At 44.4% G+C, this 22,059-nt stretch overlaps 1 protein-coding gene and 1 pseudogene across 37 annotated transcripts in view; both read right to left on the minus strand.

The window, feature by feature from the left end:
- Positions 1 to 22,059, minus strand: part of DTNB (dystrobrevin beta) — a 318,860-nt gene that overhangs the window by 27,893 nt on the left and 268,908 nt on the right. For 22 of the 37 annotated variants that reach the window (XM_074395056.1, XM_074395051.1, XM_074395047.1 and 19 more), the window contains 2 exons: positions 21,729 to 21,825; positions 15,156 to 15,176 (listed from right to left, as the gene is read on the minus strand). In XM_074395056.1, the coding sequence (XP_074251157.1) occupies positions 15,156 to 15,176; positions 21,729 to 21,825 (118 nt within the window). The remainder of the gene's footprint in view (positions 1 to 15,155; positions 15,177 to 21,728; positions 21,826 to 22,059) is intronic. The other 15 variants (XM_074395059.1, XM_074395044.1, XM_074395061.1 and 12 more) reach the window with 1 other exon arrangement.
- LOC101043675 (small ribosomal subunit protein eS25 pseudogene) lies at positions 18,492 to 19,000 on the minus strand (annotated as a pseudogene).

The raw sequence follows: 22,059 nt of genomic DNA on the forward strand, positions 1-22,059 counted from the left end.
AGTGAAGCGAGGGAGAGGCGATGGGGCTATCTGATGCTGCACTGCCTATCCTGCTGGGAGTTGGAAATAATTGCCTCATATGACAAGAGTCAAGACTGTCAGGAGTTAGGACTGGAAATGGAAGCGCTCAGAGGATGGCAAATGAGGGTGAAGGAGACGGGAGAGGCAACCAAACGGTAGTGAGCAAGGAGGCAGCCAAAGAACGCACCTGGACACAGTCCCTGCTCAGCAGAGGCACGCAACTGCAAGCTTAAGTGCTACAGAGCCTTTTATTAATTTTTTTCAGCGCCCCTGGCCAGCATGAACGTGGAGTCTTTTAAGGATGAACTTGGCTTCCAGACGCTGGAGAGAAGGGCTGAGGAGTTCTATGATGTCTCTCTTACCACCGTGAACACACATTGACCTTAGTGTGTCTGTTGGAAGGATGAGGCCACCAAAAAGTCTGCTGTGGGGTCCCTCTGTAGAGGGTTGACAGCTGTTTGTTCCCATGTCATGTCAGGAACCTCAGGTCTCACGAACAACCTGTCACTCGCTGTGATGGCTGGTGAGGCACGCTGAGATAAGACAGGAAGCAGCTATTCTAGGACTGCTAGATGATTTGTGATCACGGTGTTGGCAACGGCAGAAGGTTACGCTTCTCAGTCTTCATGATTCTGTTCCTATTCAAGTTGTACTAAATTATATAGAAGACAAAGCTTCTGCTAAGACTTCAAGAGTGGGGGCAAGGTGTACAATTATCTTCCTTAGTAGAAGGAAGAAGGCGTATTAAATTTCTAGGACAAAGAACAACCTATTAAAACCCAAGATAAACCTGTAGATAAAAAGAAAGTTGGAAGGTAAAGTTTTAGATAAACTCGTGAATTCCAAGACTAGAATTAACTGCTTTCTGTTTGTTTCTCCTGGTTTGCCTAGCCCTATTTGAAAATGGTATCCCACTAGTCTTTTTTTTTTTTTTTTTTTTTTTTTTGAGATGGAGTCTTGCTCTACCCCCCACGCTGGAGTGCAGTGGTGCGATCTCGGCTCACTGCGACCTCCACCTCCCAGGTTCAAGCGATTCTTGTGCCTTAGCCTCCTGAGTAGCTGGGATTACAGGCACCAGCCACCATGCCTGGCTAATTTTTATATTTTTAATAGAGATGGGGTTTCGCCATGTTGGCCAGGCTGGTCTCAAACTCCTGACCTAAAGTGATCTTCCCACCTCAGCCTCCCAAAGTGCTGGGATTGCAGATGTGAGCCACTGCGCCCAGCCTATATCCCCCACTAGTCTTTACTGCAAGATTTCAAAGCCAGTTCTCTGCAAAATGATCTGAGACCTCACCAACCAAGAGAAAAATACCTATACAATGAATACCAAACACTCAGACTGCATATTAGAAACAAAAACTAGGATAGGTTCTCAGGAGGATGTAGTCCTTATTCAGACAGCTCTATCTATTAGCAGGAAGGCAGCTGGGACCTGTCAGTGGGGTTTTAAAATTCAGTGAGTCTGATTTAAATGTTACTTATGGGTAAGCAAAACATGTGTGGTGAGGTATGGCAGCCTTATTCAACAATGATACTGCACTTTGTTAAGCCCCTGTTATATATAACACAGTGGTTAGAGTCCAGGCTTTGCAGTTTGAGAAACCTAGTTTTTGTTTCTTGGTTTGGGCCTCTGTGTGTGTGTGTGTGTGTGTGTGTGTGTGTGTGTGTGTGTGTGAGAGAGAGAGAGAGAGAGAGAGAGACAGAGAGTGAGATGGGGTCTTTCTATGTTGCCCAGGTCTTGAAATCCTGGCCTCACGCGATCCTCCCACCTTGACCTCCCTCGTTGCTAGAATTAGAGGTGTGAGCCACTGTGCCCAGCCTAGGTGAACCTAGTTTGGATTCTAACTGCCATTTACTAGCTGTGTGATCTTGGGCAACTTACCTAACTTCTCTGCACCTAAGGTTCTTCATATGCACAGTGGGGATAACAACATCTACTTCACAGGTTGGTGAGGGTGAACATGAAATGCTCCACACACTTGGTTTCATAGAGTGATACCTGTTTGTTATTCTACTTTGAAAGGTGCTGGGCAATGGCAATGTGCAGCTGAGGCAATGGCTCGACTCAGCAGGCCTATCCCGAGGGACAGGCACATATGCAACCAGCACACCAAATGGGATGAAACAGGTGCCACGGCAGAGGAACAGAGGAAAAGCAGCCTGGCCTGACGTTATGGAATAGGGTTAAGTTTCGTAGAAGAGGTGGCAGCTGAGAGTATCTCAAGGGGTACAACTGCAATGGGCAGAAGAGGCTTGGGAAGGGCAAACCAGGGAGGGAACAAGGGCACCGGGCTGGAGTGGAAGGTGTACTGGGGGTGAGAAGGGGCGGTGAGGCTGGAGTGTGTGGAGCAGGGAAGACCTGCAGCAGGAAAGAAGTGTCGGCAGTGAGCAGCCAGAGCCGCGAATGAGCAGCTGCAGAGTTTAATAGGCCACAGATCAGGGCTGGGCAAGGTGGCTCATACCTGTAATCCTAACACTTTGGGAGGCTGAAGTGGGTGGATCACCTGAGGTCATGAGACCAGCCTGGCCAAGAGGGTGAACCCCATCTCTACTAAAAATACAAAAATTAGCCAGGTGTGGTGGTAGGGGCCTGTAATCTCAGCTATTCGGGAGCCTGAGGCAGGAGAATGGCTTGAACCCGGAGGCGGAGGTTGCAGTGAGCAGAGATTGCGCCAGTGTACTCCAGCCTGGGTGACAAAAGCAAAACTCCATCTCAAAAAATAAAAATAATAGGCCACAGATAAGGAAACTATACAACCCATGGAAAATCCAACTTGGCCTCATTATTTTTATTGTTTGTTTTTTATTTGTTATTTTTTGAGACAGAGTCTTGCTCTGTCACTCAGGCTGGAGTGCAGTGGTGCGATCACGGCTCGCCACAGCCTTGACCTCCTGAGCTCAAGTAATCCTCCCACCTCAGCCTCCTGAGTAGCTGACACTATGGGCATGTGCCACCGTGCCTGGCTAAATATTGTATTTTTTTGTAGACATGAAATTTTGCCATGTTGCCCAGGCTGGTTTCAAATGCCTAGGCTCGAGCGATCCATCTGCCTTGGCTTCTCAAAGTGCTGGGATTACAGGTGTGAGCTACCATGCCTGGCTCGACTCACTACCATTAAAAATGTTCTGGCCAGGTGCAGTGGCTCATTCCTGTAATCCCGGCACTTTTGGGAGGCTGAGGCAGGCAGATTGCTTGAGGTCAGGAGTTCAAGACCAGCCTTGGCAACATGGTGAAAACCCATCTCTACTAAAAATACAAAAAATAGTTGGGTGTGGTGGTGTGTGCCTATAATCCCAGCTACTCGGGAGGCTGAGGCAAGGAGAATCACTTGAACCTGGGAGGTGGAGGTTGCAGTGAGCCAAGATTGAGCCATTGTACTCCACCCTGGATGACAGACTAAGACTCCATCTCAAAATAACTAACTAAATTAATAAAACATTCTATTTTTTTCACCACTTTTTTTTTTTACAGACCACGAGCTAAGAATAATTTTTACATTTTTTAATGGTAACATTTTAAATATTTAACTGTATAACCATACAGTACCTACATAATAACTGGTTTGCCCTGGAAACCCTAAAATATTTACTATCTAATCTTTTAGGAAAAAATCCACTGACTCCTGCTACAGGCAGAGGCAAGAGGAGCCGGTGAAGGTTTCTAAGGAGGGGAGGGATGTGGCCCGTCTGGTCTGTGCTCAGGAATCTAGCTCTGGGCAATGGCAGGGAGGGACTGAGAAGCGAGAGACAGTAGACAGGGGTTCTATCAACAAAGACGCTTTTCCAAAACCAGGTGACAGATAATGGAGGCTGGAATGACGTATGGGAATAGAAAGAGGGAGAGCAACTTTTGGGAGGGAAAACTGACTGGAAGTTGGCAACTGAGAAGGCAGAGCAGGAGGCTGGCGATGGCTGGCAGGGATACAGGGAGTGCAGATAAGGGCATCAACAGAAGCAGGAAATATGTACAGAGGAGGGACCTGCGGGGTCCTACCCTTCCCATACCCAAATCTCAGAATAAGGGGTTCTGAGAATGCCATGGAGGCTGATACTGGTATCACAGAGAAAGGTTCTCTGGGCTCAGAGCAGGGGTTCCAATGAACAAAGGGGGCAATTTCACCTGCTAGGGGCCTGAAACTAGAGGCTACTACTGGTGCTCAGTGGGTAAAGTCAAGGACGCTGCTAAATGTTCTACAACACATGTGCCAACGACTCGCAAAAAGAGAGTTATCCGGCCCCAAATGTCAGGAGTGCTGAGGATGAGAAGGATGGCTGAGGGCGACTTAGTCGTGAGGGTCTACAGAGGATGGTCCGCCCAGAGCTATTTTCCTGGGCGGTGAGCTGCTGTGGAAAGACGGGCAGGCAGCCGGGAACCTCAGGTTAGTTAGACCTTCAAGGGGCCCAAGAAGAGACTGCCGTATCTTCTGTACAGTTGGGATGTCCTAGGGTGGCTACAGATCTGAGAGTCTCCAAGATTCTCTCTTGATTTTCTGAGGTCTGAGCAGGTTAAAAATAGGAGTTGAAATGTGCAATGTGAAAACAATTAATAGTTGTATGTACATTTAAATTATTAATACCTAATAAAAAAATCACTGAAGGGTTTACACTTAGTTGTCTGTGCACAGCAATGGTGAGCTGGCATGGATTCTTACTATAATTAAAGTACTACTTTAGCAATTGACATGACATTTCTCAAAAGAAGATATATAAATGGCCAAAAACATATGCAAAAATGCTCAGTGTCACTAATCATCAAGGAAATGCAAATCAAAACCGCAATCAGATACCGCCTTACTCCTGTAAGAATGGTCGTTACTGAAATGTCCAAACACAATATATATATTGGCATGGATGTGGTGAAAAGGGAATGCTTATATACTGCTGGTGGGAATATAAATTAGTACAACCACTGTGGAAAACAGGGTGGAGATTCTTTGAAGAACTAAAAGTAGATCTAACATTTGATCCAGCAATACCACTACTGGGTATCTACCCAAAAGAAAAGAAGTCATTATATGAAAAAGACACATGCACACACACGTTTGTTACAGCACAATTCACAACTGCAGATATAGAACCAACCTGAGTGCCCAACAACCCATGAGTGGATAAAGAAAATGTGGAATTCCTTATTTATATACACCACGGAATACTACTCAGCCATAAAAAGGAATGGAGTATCGTTTGCAGCAACCTGAATGAACCTGGAGGCTACTGTTGTGAGGTAACTCAGGAATGGAAAACCAGATGTTATACGTTCTCACTTATAAGTGGGAGGTAAGCTATGAGTATGCAAAAACATACAGAGTGGCCTAATGGACCATGGAGACTCAGAAGGGAGAGGCTGGGAGGAGGCTGAAGGATAAAAAACTACATATTGGGTGCAATGTATACTAGCTGGGCGATGGGTGAACAAAAATCTCAGAATTCACCACTAAATAACTCATCCAGGTAACCAAAACCCACTTGTACCCCAAAAGGAATTGAAATAAAAAAATATTTAACAAAGTACCACTTGGCCAGGCATGGTGGCAACAGTTTGGGAGGTTAAAGCGGATGGATCACTTGAAGTCAAGAGTTCAAGACCATTTTGTTGGGGGGGGGCCAACATAATGAAACCCTATCTCTACAAAAAGAAAACCTCAAAAAACAAAAATTAGCTGGGTGTGGTGATGCGCACCTGTAGTCCCAGCTACTCGGGAAGCTGAGGCAGGAGCTAATCACTTGAACCCGGGAGGTGGAGGTTGCAGTGAGCCAAGATCACACCACTGCACTCCAGCCTGGACGACCGAGTGAGACTCCATCTCAAAAACAAAAAAAAAATAGGGCCGGGCGCGGTGGCTCAAGCCTGTAATCCCAGCACTTTGGGAGGCCGAGGCGGGTGGATCATGAGGTCAAGAGATCGAGACCATCCTGGTCAACATGGTGAAACCCCGTCTCTACTAAAAATACAAAAAATTAGCTGGGCATGGTGGTGCGTGCCTGTAATCCCAGCTACTCAGGAGGCTGAGGCAGGAGAATTGCCTGAACCCAGGAGGCGGAGGTTGTGGTGAGCCGAGATTGCGCCATTGCACTCCAGCCTGGATAACAAAAGCGAAACTTCATCTTAAAACAAAACAAAACAAAACAAAACAAAAATAATAACCACTTTAGCTGCAGTTAACTGCATTGCCTGTAATTTTATAAAACAGCCTCTACTTTTCTTTTTTTAAATATCAGGGCATCTATATTGCAGCTCCAAATGCATACTGCCAATCTATGACTAGGAGTAAACAGAGAAGAGTGCAAGAGTCTACAGTGCTTGTTAAAACATGCATCTTTCAGCTGAAACTAAGCAGATGTTCTTCTGTAAAGGACACTCCAAACCTTAGCATTATCGTTAATATGGAACATCAGAACCAACCTGAGAGTCAGCTCTAAAACCTATTACCCTAGAGACTGGTACAGCTTCAAGATTTGAGGAAATGCCTCCAGATCCTTTCAGAGTGAAGGGTTATAGAGACAATCTCAGGCTGAGAGAAGATGCTGGGGGAAGGCAGAACAGAGAGGAAGAATGCCAGGGAATCCTGTCCTGCTGGAGACATGGCCAAGAATCACACAGGTGAGCCACAGGAGAAGGGGATCAGGGACGCAGCTGATGTTTTCTTAGGATACTTTCTTGTATCTGAAAAAGTGGCAGGTGGGAGGCTAGCGTGAATAAACGTTAGGGAAGAAGTTATTGAAAGAAAATTCAGACAATGAAGTGAGGTCCACAGGATTTCAAAGTCAGGAAAGGAGAAATCAGTGAAATAAAATCAACCGGATTTCATTCATTCATTCTGTTCTCTATAGGCCACAACCCAAATAGATCTCTATAGACCCTTCTCAGTTTATGGCCCTACTCCAGAATACCACTGGTATAATGATGAAAGGATCAAAGAACTTTGGAGCTGGAAGTTCACAGATGAAGAAAATGAAGTTTCTAAAGGTTATGTGCTTGTTCAGATGAAAAAGATGAGATATAGCCAACAAGACTTGATGAGTGAGAAGGGCAGTCCATTCACGTGTAATTCACAGATTTAAATCTTCGTTCAGTGGGATGACATGATTTGACAGGAGGTGGTGCTGAGGGGGCTGAGGAGGACAAAGCCCACTTCTCAGAGCTGTGGGCACTCTACTACTCTACTGAACATTTTCTTTTCTTTTCTTTTCTTTTTTTTTTTTTTTTTGAGATGAAGTCTTGCTCTGTCGCCAGGCTGGAGCACAGTGGTGCAGTCTCAGCTCACTGCAACATCCGCTTCCCGGGTTCAAGCGATTCTTCCGCCTCAGCCTCCTAAGTAGCTGCGACTACAGGTGCACACCAAACGCCCGGCTTATTTTTGTATTTTTTAGTAGAGACGGGGTTTCACCGTGTTGGCCAGGATGGTCTCGATCTCTTGACCTTGTAATCCACCCGCCTTGGCCTCCCAAAGTGCTGGGATTACAGGCATGAGCCACCGTGCCCAGCCTGAACATTTTCTTTCTCAAGTTGTTGTAACTTCCTTATTGTCAAATTCACGGCTTCCTTGTCTTATTGTCTTGCTAACTTCCTCCTTCTTGCAACTATCTGGGCTTCCAGGAGAACTGACAGTCCTTCTCCTGTCTCCTCTTTCTTCTTTTTGTCTACGACTATGGGTTTTCCCTAAGGCTCACATTTATGGTTTGAATCATATATTATGAAATCCATTATGGTTTCAATCCTCATTCTGTGTAGAAGGGTTTCAAGTCTATAGTACCAGCCCTTTGACTCCACTGAAATTTCGGTTGCACATGTCCAAAATCAGATCAAGGTCCCCTCCTAACACAGGTCATGTCTCTATTTTCACTTATTCAGTAAATGGTACCCATCATTTCCCTAGATTCTTAGGCTCCAAACCTACAAGCCATTTTTTTCTTCAGCCTTTTCTGTTAATGCCTTGCTGAGATTCAGTCTACAGTATTCTGAGGGAGGCAGTGTGTCCTAGGAATTCAATAGTCTTCTAGTGGAAGAATTTCTTCAGTTGGCTGAGGAGATAAGTTTCTTGGAGACCTTGAAGGATGTTTTTCATATGCTGTGTGCATTCTCATCAGGAGAGGAAAAGACAGACATATCGTACAGGAGGGAAATTTAAGAATTAGGTAAGGAAATCTCTCAGTCTGACACTGATGAGAGTGATGGAAAATATTGAGGGGTGCAGCATAGACCCCAAAAGCTATTTTTCCCTTGTATCCTTGGACTCCTGTTAGGTGCTTGGGGCAGTCTGAGTTATTTTTATATGAGGCATTCAAAATTTTTGAGGTTTTGAGAGACACAGGTATGGGATTTCAGTCACACCACCCTGTCATATCTGGGGGCAGCTGTCTAAGGGCATTTTGTTCCTGACTACCTGCCTCATCCATTAACTTCATGTTCCTGGAATTTGTGATAAAAAGAATAATGCATAGATAATCAATAGCTTGTTTATTATTATTATTATTACTGAGATGGAGTCTTGCTCTGTCACTCAGGCTGGAGTGCAATGGTGTTGTCTCAACTCACTGCAAACTCTGCCTCCCGGGTTCAGGTGATTCTCCTGCTTCAGCCTCCCAAGTAGCTGGGATTACAGGAGTGTGCCACCATGCCCAGCTAATTTTTTTTTTTTTTTTTTTTTTAGTAGAGACGGAGTGTCACCATGTTGGCCTGTTGGCCAAGCTGGTCTCGAACTCCTGACCCTGTGATCTACCCACCCTGGCCCCCCAAAGTGCTGGGATTACAGGTATGAGCCACTGCGCCGAGCCTATGTTATTATTTTTTAAAAACTTACTTGGCCTGTGACACAATCCTCAGGAGATCCTGCAAAAACACGTGCCTTGCTTATGTTACTTTATTATTTTTATTTTTATTTTTATTTATTTATTTTTTTGAGATGGAGTTTCACTCTTGTTACCCAGGCTGGAGTGCAATGGCGTGATCTCGGCTCACTGCAACCTCTGCCTCCTGGGTTCAGGCAATTCTCCTGCCTCAGCCTCCTGAGTAGCTGGGATTACAGGTGCGTGCCACCATGCCCAGCTAATGTTTTGTATTTTTAGTAGAGATGGGGTTTCACTATGTTGACCAGGATGGTCTTGATCTCTTGACCTCGTGATCCACCCGCCTCGGTCTCCCAAAGTGCTGGGATTACAGGCATGAGCCATCGTGCCTGGCCCACCAACAATCTCTTTAATGACCAAAGAGGAGATTTCTTTTTCATGTCACATAGGTTTGTTATTTTTGAAAGTACTTTCTCTTAAACTTACAAAGCTAATATTCACGAGGTTTATGGGAACCCTGTGGGTCAACCATTGCTAACTAAATAGTGAGTGACCTTGTTTTGAGGCATATCTGGTAGGGCTGTGATCAGAAATAGGGCTTCCTGGAGCCAGTCCAAACCATGCTCTCCTTGGTATAGCTGTAGCTGGGTATTTGTCTGGGTCTTGGAAATCAGATAGGGTATGATGGCAAGATCCCATGTGATAGCCCAACTCACTTAAGTAAAAGGAAAGGTCCCAAGTGTGGCAATGTTCTCTTAGCTGATTCCCCAAAATTCCACGAATTATATTACCCTTTGGACCACTACCCCACTACCTAAGCTGGGCCAAGGCCACCCTAAAGGAGCTTCCTATCCTTACATAACTCTTACTGTCTAAAGTTACAGTCTTTAAGCCTGATGATCATTATATAAAACGTTCTATAAAACATATATAAAGTTACAGTCTTCAAGCCAGATGATCATTATTTGATAATTAACTTCTAATAAGAGAGATCAGAGAAATGTTGGAGGAAACATAGCCTTCATGAATAAACGGAACCCCCTGCCTTGGATAGCTCAGTGATTGTGGTGTTAGAGACCCAGCAGTGACATTTTATGGTGTGCTGAGTCACTGGGAAAAATGGAACCCTAACAGGTTCTTAGAATAAACTTGTACGTCTGAAGTCTTTCCAGGCTAGGACTGCGATACTGTTTGATCAAGACCGGGGTAGCCCATAGTTCAAGTGCACCAATGGTCGTGAACACCATTGCCAGTAGGGACCTAATCAGTCTGTGGTGACCCCAGTGGCCCTCTGTAACATGCTGATGAATACTACAACCATATTTCTGACTGGGGGTACTAGGCTTTTACTGAGCAGTGTTCAAAATATTTTCAAATGATGCAAATAACTATAGATATCCTGCATTTTGTAGATTATTAGTATTTTTTAAACATAGTGATTTTATGCTACATATCAGTGTATTTCCTTTAGACAGATATAACAATGTTAATAATAATACTAATCAGCTTGGTGTTTGTATTTTTTTGGTAACACTGAATTTTTTCATATTCCTTTATTAAAAATTATTTTTATTTTTATTATTTGCTTCCTTGGGAAATCAGATTCCTTTTTATAAAGGATATTTCTGCGCTACAATTTAGTCTCCTTAATGGATCTATCTGGGAATGCCTTGAGGAAAATCACTGCTATAGGTATGTGAACTAGTTATGTTCCTCATAATTAATACAATTATTAATTCATACAGTCTGTAAGTCAAAGTCTTGTAAAATTGGTTAATACTGGTTTTCATTCAGCAAATATTTACTATCTGCTGTGTGGCAGGCTGGGCTAAAGGCGGGGATACAGTAGTGAAAAAGGCAGACATGGCCCTTTAATCAGTTTGATGATGATCATAGGCCTGATCAGCCCACACTCAACTGATGCGATGTAATTCCTGGGCCTGTTAAACTGCAGGGTAAATCATGGGCTGAACACTCACTTAGTGAAGTCTTATCTGAAAGAGCCAGGTAGTTTTCCCCTCATTATAAACCTTAGATCTGAGAAAAGAGAAGGCAAGGAGTGGAAGAGAGAGGAAAGGCAGAAGAATGTCAGTTGAGGTACGGATGCCACTCAAAGCACCACAAAAGTGGCTGAGGCTGAAGGCAGAACCACAGCACCCAATCTTTTAAAGTCACAGTTATGCCAGGTGTGGTGGCTCACGCCTGTAATCCTAGCACTTTGGGAGGCCAAGGCGGGCAGATCACGAGGTAAGGAGATTGAGACCATCCTGGCTAACATGGTGAAACCCTGTCTACTAAAAATACAAAAATTAGCTGGGCACAATGGCAGGCGCCTGTAATCCCAACTATTTGGGAGGCTGAGATAGAATAGCTTGAATCAGAGTCGGAGGTTGCAGTGAGCCAAGATTGCGCCACTGCACTCCAGCCTTGTGACAGAGCGAGACCCCATCTCCATAAATAAATAAATAAATAAATAAATAAATAAAGTCACAATTATTGCCCATTTGTCTCAAGTTTCCCAAATGCCAAAGTAACCCTGTAATACTATGATATAATGAATATATATTTGGCCTTCATCCCAGGTTCCTGGCACAGGAGCTTTTAAAATTCATGGAGCCTCCAGAGTGATGTAGGTGTCTTCTGCATGCTAATGAGATGACTGGGCTTGGGGGATCTTGGATAGCTTCAGGATGGGGACTGGTTGCCAGAAAGACCAGGGCATTATTAGAGGTTTGAAACTTTCAGCCCCTTCCAGCAGGTCTTGGGGAGGGGAAAGGGGCTGGAGATTGAGTTAGTCACCAATGGCCAATGAGTAAATCAATCATGCATGCAGAATGGAACCTCCATAAAAACCCTAAACAGAGGAGTTCGGAGAGCTCCGGCTCGGGGAGCACATCTATATGCCAGGAGGTGGTATATGCCCCAACTCCATGGGAACCAAAGCTCCTAGACCCTTCTGGAACTTGCCCTATGTACATCTTCACCTTAGATGGTCACCTGTGCCCTTATAATAACCTTTAAAATCACCCAGTAATAGTGAGGAAAGTGCTTCTCTGCGTTTCATGAACCATTACAGCAAATTATTGAACCTGAGGAAGGGGCTGTGGGAGCCCTGATTTGTAGCCAAGTCAGACAGAAGTGTGGGTAACCTGGAGAACTACGACTTGCGATTGGTGTCTGAAGTGTGAGGCAGTTCTGTGGGACAGAGCCCTTAACCTGTGGGCTCTGCCCTGACTCCAGGTAGCGTCAGAATGGAATTAAACTGTGGGACAGCCAGCTGGTGTCGGCAGAGAGTGTCAGAGTGTTCTCTGGGTAAAAAGAGATCCTAGTGGTAGTAAATAGCAAATCCTTAAAGGGGAAGGAAGCAAGAAGGTGGACAATAACAAAAGTTCTCTAGAGTGGATTTACAGAGACAGTTTTGGGAAGCACATCTAGTAAATTCTTCATTTTAAAAGTCTTTTACAATTCTTTTCTTTTTAAAATTTTGGCTGGGCATGGTGACTTATGCCTGTAATTCCAACACTTTGGGATGCCAAGGTAGGTGGATCACTTGAGGTCAGGGGTTCGAGACCAGCCTGGACAACATGGCAAAACCTCATCTCTACTAAAAATACAAAAATTAGCTGGGTGTGGTGGCAGGTACCTATAATCCTAGCTACTTGGGAGGTTGAGGTAAGAGAATCACTTGAACCCAGGAGGCAGATGTTGCAGTGAGCTGAGATCGAATCACTGTACTCCAGTCTGGGTGACAGAACAAGACTGTCTCAAAAAAAAAAAAAAAAAAAAATCCTCATTGCAAGCTAACAAGTTATACAATTATTTTCTTACCCATTTAGGGTAAGACATTTTTGATAGGAAGGAAATTAAACGACACCAGACAGAACCAGGAAGGGAGAGAGGGAGGGATAGAGGGAGGGAGAGATGGAGGGAGGGAGAGATGGAGGGAGGGAGGGATGGAGGGAGGGAGGGAGGGAGGGAGGGAGGGAGGGAGGGAAAGGTTAGTGTTATATCATAGCTCTGTTTTAAATACTCCTACATTTTTGTCTGTCACTCAATAATGATAGGGATTAAACAAAAGCTAATTCTAAAGCTTTATAGTCTTTTCAGTTGTACATCTGAAAATCATTGAATTATGTAGTCATTAGTCCAAATTTGAGCCTCAGAGCTGAACTTGAATGAGTCTAGTTTCAACCTGTGAAGTGGACAGAATATTTCTACCTAAGTCAACAGAGCAGCACTTCTTACCTCATACCATGGTGGGGAAAGCTGAGGAAAAATACAAATTGTACCAATTCATGCTATGGACAGTCCTGTGAGACTACAGGGACTTGGACATGAGCTCAGGCCCCTGGCCACGGAGAACTCCCAAGTATGCCCACAGTGGCTCATTAGAGACAGGCTTCAGCAGTCTAGGTTCTCATTTTACCAGCTTCAAGGGGATGGTGGTCACACAGAATGAAAGGTCACTGAAACCGACACGTTGTGATTTAATCCCCTGTCTGTTCAAGGCTAGCTTTCAATTGATCTAAGAACTAATATCATAGCAGTGGCAATTCCTGTTTCTTGGATTACACGGTAATCCATAAAAATTTTAAAAATGAAATGTCTACTGGAAGCTCTACTGCTACCACTAAGATAAATATCCACCATGCCTGCCCTCTACTGAAAGAGTTTTCAGGTGAGGTGTAGGGCGTTTCCAGTCCGTGCTCACTTGGAGCAGGCACACACACAGAGGAAGATCAGGAGACGCTGTGCCAGTCTAGGCAGACTGTTGGAAGTAGGTTTGCAGCAAGTGGCTGCAGGGGCAAAGTGCACCTCTGGGGTATAGAGGGCTGAAAAGAAGGAGGGGACACTGGTGGTCAGCCATACAAATGACACCCTGGGTCAGCAGGAAGGGTATACTGCATAACAAGGGATGAGACTATCAGGAACTGGGAAGATAAGTGGTCTCCTTCCTCTCCCTCCAACAGTCTCACTCATTTGCCTACTTGGGGAGGTATTTCCAACATCTACCTCTCCGGGACTTCTGGACAAGCTGGAGGATTAGACTTCCCAGGCCCCTTGAGGTGGAGTGTGGTCATGTGACTTGCTCTGGCCAATGAAATGGAGAGGAAGTGAGTGTGTCACTTCCTGGAAGAAGCATGTAATGGCTGGGCTTGATTGCCATCCAGTTCTGCTTTGCCCATCCAAATGTACCTACTGATGCAGAAGCGGCAGAAATGGAAGCAATAAACTCTGTGAATGAAGAAAAAAGCAAAACCAAACCTAGCAAAAACCAAAACAAGAGTACTTTGGTTCCACGAAAGCCATTAGATTTCTGGGTCGTCAGCCACTCTTGATGCCATGTGCCATCTTCTTTTCCCCTTTCTGACAGTCTGTCTCCTCCGCACCTTGTTCTCGCCTCCTTCCCTCACCACCTATCTCTTCTTTCCTTTCTTCTCCCCTTTACTCTATGGTCCCACTGCTCTCCTAGCTAGAAATTATAAGTATAATGTTTTATATTCCTAATCTAAAACATGTATATATTTGCATTTTTTAAAAAAAGGGTAAATTCTTAAAATTAAACGTTTTATATTTCTCTCCTAAAGGAAAAAAAAAAAAGCTCCAAGGTAAACGAAAACTCAGCTTCAACTTAAAAAATGCATGCTTCGAAACTTTACTATGTTATATAAACATACGGTGCTAATATTGTAGATAAGCCTGCAATTGACTTTCTTGTGTGGGTCAGTGGCTATCAGGAAAAACAAAAAGAAACATAAACCTCCCCCAAACACCAGGCAACAGCCGCACAGCTCGGAGAAGGCTGAGCTCCCTCTGGAGTAGGTTCTGAACAGGAAATCACTACAAGTAGCCAGCGTCTCAGTCGTCATCAGGAATTCTGTTACGACGGCTGGCGCAGCCCCACATCCAGAAGCCTAGTCAAGGCTGCAGGACACTCCAGCTAGCAAAAGAAGTCCTCATTTTCATGCACATTCATTCAAGACATGAGGTCACCCCAGCACCCCAAAAAGTTGTTTCAAGCAATTAAAATCACTCCAGATGCAAAACAACAGAGAATGAAAGAGCAGAAAATGCAATGGTAGCCTGGCTAATCATGCACACTTCAATACGCACAACAGATGGGTACTTACAAGTTTCTGGTATTAAGTAAGAACATGCTCTACCGGGTAAACATGCCTTGAACTTTCAGGTCATTTTACAACACCAGGGGGAGAGCCACTGAGGGCTTTACACATAAAACCCTCTTCAGAGATGATGTACGGGGAGAAGAAACATTTACATAAGGAAAGAAAGAACATGCAAAAGGAGGGAGAGTCTGGTGGGAAATTCTGAAGTTCACTTACTGCCTGCTTTTGCTCTTCTTCCTGGAGGTGTTGAAGATGAAAAAAAAAAAAAAGGCAGAGGAACAAAGGAGAGAAATTAATGCCCATCACCACAAACACTGCAAAGAAATGACAGAAAAATCAGGCAAACCGGGCCAAGCCCACGGGTGCTAAGAGCAAAGTCCCCGTTCTCCACGGGAGCATCAGAGGACGAAGCAAGCGGCAGGCCTCAGCCCGGTGAGTGATTCAATGCTGACTCTCAGAGCTAGAAGGAAAGAACCTTAGAAACCACCCAGTCCAACACTCTTACTGAAGATGAAACAGGCCTAGAGGGCCTGACCTGCCTAAGGTCCCACAGCTATTTCGGGGAATCTGAAAGAGGAAGTTCAACCATGACTTGAAATTTGAATGATCATTCTGTTTCATTATTCACAATATTTACATGTGTTTAGGTACATTTATCTAGGCAAGTGGTTTTCAATGCATAGAACACAGACCAGCAGCATTGGCATCCCCTGGGAACTTGTCAGAGATGTCCACTTTGTGCCACACCCTATCCCCACCAAACCGAAGCTCTGAGGGGGGCGGGGGGACACAGCAGCGCCTTCAATCTTGTCTCTGATTCTGGCGCATATTAAGTCTGAGACCCACTGCTCTAATAACTTCCCAACCAGTAATTCTACCAACAACAAGTTCTTTTCTTATTTGATCCCCTTTCCACACTTAACATGTTGGAAATGTACCCACATCTACTTGTTTTCAGGCAGTGTCTTTTTTATTTTTCAGTGAATCCCATACATACCCACTTCCCCAATAAACTGGAAACTGCTTGGAGACCCTGAAAGGTCATTCAAAAAAGAATTCTTGACTTCAGTTTTTTTTTTTTTTTTGAGACGGAGTTTCGCTCTCGTTACCCAGGCTGGAGTGCAATGGCGCGATCTCGGCTTACCACAACCTCCGCCTCCTGGGTTCAGGCAATTCTCCTGCCTCAGCCTCCTGAGCTGGGATTATAGGCACGTGCCACCATGCCCAGCTAATTTTTTGTATTTTTAGTAGAGACGGCGTTTCACCAGGTTGACCAGGATGGTCTCGATCTCTTGACCTCGTGATCCACCCGCCTCAGCCTCCCAAAGTGCTGGGATTACAGGCTTGAGCCACCGCGCCCGGCCGACTTCAGTTTTTCACTAATTGAACACAGGTTTATTTAGTACCTCTTAGGCAGAAAGCACTGGAAACATAAAGAAATGGTCTCTGTCTTATTTATTTATTTATCTATCTATCTTGTTTATTTATTGTGATGGAGTTTTGCTCTTGTTGCCCAGGCTGGGGTGCAATGGTGCAATCTGGGCTCACTGCAACCTCTGCCTCCTGAGTTCAAGTGATTCTCCTGCCTCAGCCTCCCGAGTGGCTGGGATTATAGGCATGTGCCACCACACCTGGTTAATTTTGTATTTTTAGTAGAGCTGGGGTTTCACTATGTTGGCCAGGCTGGTCTCAAACTTCTGACCTCAGGTGATCCACCCGCCTTAGCCTCCCAAAGTGCTGGGATTACAGACATAGCCACCGCACCCGGTTGGTCTGTCTTTTGGAACCTTACAATGATGGTACATAGAGCAGGCACTTGCTGGCTATCAGCTGACTGCCCAGATGAATGTGCTACTAGACGCTGTAGGAAAAAGGATAAAGAGAACATTTTCAAGTTTCTCTCGCTTCAGTTCTTTGCTACTCATCTACCCTGTCTTTTCTGTTTTCTTCCTATTGATTTGCATACTCTTTTAATGGGTTTCTCTCATTTCAACTTTCTGTGCCTCATATGGATCACTGTAGTCAGAAATCCTCGGCTGTTTAGCCTAGTATGTAAATCTAAAAGCTGTGGAATGGTGCTATTTAAATTGGACCAATCCATGCAGCCAGTCTTTTTTTTTTTTTTTTTGAGACGGAGTTTCACTCTTGTTACCCAGGCTGGAGTGCAATGGCGTGATCTCGGCTCACCGCAATCTCCGCCTCCTGGGTTCAGGCAATTCTCCTGCCTCAGCCTCCTGAGTAGCTGGGATTACAGGCACGCGCCACCACGCCCAGCTAAGCCAGTCTTTACTGAACGAGCATGTGCAAGTCTTAGGAATGGTTAAGTGCTCCTGTTCTCACACAGTCTATAGATCTGGGTGCAATGGTGAGAAATGCCTCAGAAAAGCAAAAGAATGACAAAAGGGAGAGGGTAAGTAAACACTCGGAGAACATAATTTTTATTACTGCAAGGGAAAGACAGGGAGTAGAAATAAATGGGCACTGAGAAATCTCTAAAGGAGACTCCAACTCGGCACAGGAAGGTGCTCTTCACAATCAAAGCCAGATACTTCAGCATGACCAAAGCTAAACTCACAGGAACCCAGGCACAGAGCGCTGAGCATTGGCTCTGGCAGCTTGGAGGCGTTTCAGTACTTCTGCTTTTGCGCCTGCTTTGCAGTTAAGAAGCAAGCTCTCTTCCTTGCCAGACTTCCCTTCGGGGCAGGACACTTTTCTTATATTCACCAGGCAAGGCAAACACTCAGAGGACAGTCATCAAAGAATTATACAATGTTTTCATTGCTGGCACTGTGTTGAAGTGGAAAGTGCGATGCTTGGGGAGGGGTGGGGCAATCCTAACAGGCTGAAATTGTATCTGAGGTCAGAAGACCAGTATGTAATTTCTTAGAACTGTTTCTAAGACATCTCTACTTTCAGAGTTTTCTCCAGGTTTGGTATTAGAGAGAACACTGCTGTGCTTCAATAGAATGGGGAAATTTCAGAAAGCAATGTTTCATACTTGGACATCTGGTGACTGCAATTTAAGTTTGTCAGGAAAGAAATCATAATTTGCAGTAGACACAGATCAGGCTAGGATGGGAACAGTGGGCAGGGCAGTGCTTCCAGGACTTAGAGACCTTCCACGTGCCCTAGTAATAGGAGAGAGTGGACTTTGGCAAAGTGCTGTTTAGGACGGTGTGGTATAATTTAAACTCACAAAACTTATTCAGGTAAACCCTTTTAGGCTCTGTCAACATGGTAAACAGGTCAGATCCAAGGTCAGGGAACCTCTGTATTGTCAACTGGGGTCACTAAATATTGACTGATGACAAGGGATAGAGCCAATGTGATTTAAAAGGGGGTAATAATACCTCACTTGTTAAGTGTAAACTTAGAACTGTTTACGTCACCTAAAAACATGTGAGTCTCTTCCACATGAATGAGGTCTAGCAAGGTGGTCAAAGCAATGGCATAGCCACTGTTGATATTTACATAAAAATCTGCACTCAAACTAGATAAACATTTGCAAATGAGGTTGAAACTCAAGACTGTAGAATTCATCTGGTAAACGAATTTCTTTTTTTTTTTTTTTTTGATTTAATAAAGTTTTATTTTTCCAAATGTACAGTTGTTTGGACCTATTCATGCGTCTTCACCAGCAGCTGGAACATCTCCACCCTTGGTATTTCTGGTGTAAATTACTTGAGCTCTGTGCTTTGAAACCAGTTTGATAAGTCCTTTGCTAAGGAGCTCCTGAAGGGCTGCCCTGGCCAGGGAGCCTCGAATCTTCAGTCTCTCAGAAACCACAGCTGGAGTTATAAGTTTATAGTTGGGAACTTCCTTACAGAGTTTGTCATAGGTAGCTTTGTCAAACAAGACTAAGTTATTGAGCTTGTCCCGAACTTTGCCTTTGGACCACTTCTTCTTTTTGGCCTTGCCCCCGGATTTGTTCACTGGGTCTTTGTCTTTCTTGGCCGACTTTCCGGCGTCTTTCTTCTTTTTGTCGCCCTTGGGCGGCATCGCGAAGCTCGGAGAGCAGCGGCGAACACTACAACCGCGCTAAGATGTCGGACAAAAAAGGAGTTTCTTTTTCTTTTCTTCTTCTCTCTCCTTTCTTTTTGGAGACGGAGGCTGGAGTGTAATGGCGTGATCTCAGCTCACCATGACCTCTGCCTCCTGGGTTCAAGTGATTCTCCTGCCTCAGCCTCCTGAGTAGCTGGGATTACAGGCACGCACCATCACACCTGGCTAATTTTTGTGTTTTTAGTAGAGACGGGGTTTCACCATGTTGGCCAGGCTGGTCTTGAACTCCTGGCCTCAAGTAATCCACTTGCCTTGGCCTCCCAAAGTGCTGGGATGACAGGCGTGAGCCACGGCACCTGACTGGATACCGTATTATCTCCCGTCCCACAAGTGTACTAACTCCACGGCAGAGGACTTTTAAAGCCACATGAGGTTACAGATGTTAAACAGGCCACGTATGTTTAAGTACATCCCTGCTGTTTAGAGGGAGGGACTGGGTTGCTCAGATGGATATTTGACAACTATCAGAGGGATCTGGGCCAGGTGTTTGCATCAGATTTTCTTTAAGGAAGACCCATTCAGCCATAAAATATTTCTGAGGAAAAATCCTGCTAACAGGGTTAATGCAGAAACAGATCTATGCAAAATAACCCAAACGCTCAGGGCCAAAGCTAGGGAGAAAAAACAACAGCAACAACAACAACCAACAATTCGGCTCAGGACGAAAACCAGTAATTGTCTTGAGCAAGTCAAAAGCCAGTTTAAAACACAAATGCTACATTTATCCACGTTGCTAATGCCCACTAGCTTCTTTACTAAGAGACTGACTTAGAATGGAGAAGTTGAAGAAAAGTCTCTAAACTGATATTGTCCTGGGCTACCACTCCTGGGGTTAAGATCCTTGTCACTTCAGGCCTGGAGGATGAAATTAGTCTCCTATTATCCTTCAGCTTTTCTCTGTTCTAACTTGCCCTTAGTATTTTCCTGAACTGTTGTTTTTAAACCTCCAATGACTCCCCTTTATCACAAGATTAAATTCACTCCTGTCATCTGGCTTTTGGGGCACTACACTTTGTGATTTTCTCTGGCTGTTAACTTGGTGTCATACGACAAAATGCAGTGGGTTCTCAGCATCACTGGGTGGGACCTAAGAAAGTAATAGCGGGAGCAAGTACCCTGGTATTGCTGCCTCATAACCAGGTAGATATTTCTGTTCAATGCCAATAAAACTGTCCAGGGGAGGCCATTCAAATGCCAAGCACGCCTTCCTTTGCTCTGGGGTATATGGGTTGTAATACAGCTTTCAACAAGAATAGATAGACCTTGTGTGCCTGTAGACCTAGCCACTCAGAAGGCTGAGGCAGAAGAATCATTTGAACCCAGCTCAAGCAAGGTTACAGTGAGCTATGATGACGCCACAAGATAGACCTGACTTATTATGAAATCTGACTTATTTTGCATGTATTAAGTTCCCCAGTATCCCAAACCTAGAGCTAATAAGCTATCTTATTCCTAACATCGTAGAGTTACTGATTAGAATGGTTTAATTAGGTTGGTTTGTGTGATGGTTATTTTTATGTGTCAGCTTTACTGGATTAAAGGATAGTCAGATAGCTGGTAAAACATAATTTCTGGGTGTGTCTGTGAGGGTGTTTCCAAAAGAGGCTGGCATTTGACTCATTAGACTGAGTAAAGATCTGCCTTCACCAACATGGGCAGCATCATCCAATCCACTGAGGACTTGGATCGAAGAAAAATGCAGAGAAAGGGCTGACTTGCTAGAACATCATCTTCTATGCCCTCAGACATGTGAGCTCTCCCAGTTCTTATGACTGTGGTCTCTGGGACTTAAACCAGTGATCCAGCATGACTTACCTCCCAACCCACCTCCCAGACAGGGAGTCATACCATCAGTTCCCCTGGTTCTCAGCCCTTCAGAGACAGACTGAATTACACCACCAGCTTTCTTGGATATCCCAGTTGCAGATGGCATTACCATGACACTCTTTACCTCCATGACAGTGTGAGCCAATTCCCATAATAAATCTCTTATATATCTTTATATATATTCTACTGGTTCCATTTTTCTGCAGAACCCTAATACAGGTTGCCTCTGTACTACTTTTTGAAATAGAACACTTAATATTTGTTAAGTATTTAAGTGGAATATTTGAAAACTTGTCTTAACAGAAACTTTAAGGCCAGGAGCAATGGCTCATGCCTGTAATCCCAGCACTTTGGGAGGCCAAGGTAGGCAGATCACCTGAGGTCAGGAGTTCGAGACCAGCCTGGCCAACATGGTGAAACCCTCATCTCTACTAAAAATACCAAAAAAATTAGCCAGGCATGGTGGCAGGAGAATCACTTGAACCCGGGAGGTGGAGGTTGCAGTGAGCAGAGATCACACCACTGCACTCTAGCCTGGGTGACAGAGTGAGACTGTATCTCAAAAAAAAAAAAAAAAAAACTTTAAGTAATTGAGAAATATTATTCATTTGTACATAGCTAATATCCTATTTATAAACATTCTCATTTATTCATAAAAGCAACTGCTCAAGAACGTTATCCTATTTCCAGTTACTCATTTTTTAAATAATCTGGCTCTGCACTAATTTAGATGACTTTTATACTCAATTAGACTAAATTTATGGAAATTTATCTGAAAACTGATTCTAGGCTAAAGTCAAGCCTTTAGTCTCATCCTATTCTGACATCATAGGGAGGCAGCAGCTGAGGCTGCGGTGGGAGATGAATGACAAGAGCTGAGTGTGGGACAAGGGCTCTTACCTTCAGCAACTTCATCAGCTCTTCTAGCTGGACCATCAGCTCCCGCCTGCTCTCCTGCAGGGCTGACATCCTCTGCTCCAGTTCATCCTTCCTTTGCCTGTCCAAGAGGAGAAGCCCATCAGATAAAGGGACCCTCAAAGATGGATCTCAGGCCAGGTGAAATGGATTTCAGACCTGATCCTGCTACTTACCAGTTATGAGACTCTGGGCAAGTCATTTAGCCTCTGATACTGCATAAAATTAGGTGATAATGTCTGTTTCACCTACTTTCCTGGACTGTTCTGAGAATAATAGGTAAGAGTGCTTGGGAACATTTACATTACCATATAAA

This window comes from Saimiri boliviensis, chromosome 1 (assembly GCF_048565385.1).
Source record: "Saimiri boliviensis isolate mSaiBol1 chromosome 1, mSaiBol1.pri, whole genome shotgun sequence".
NCBI lineage: Eukaryota > Metazoa > Chordata > Mammalia > Primates > Cebidae > Saimiri > Saimiri boliviensis.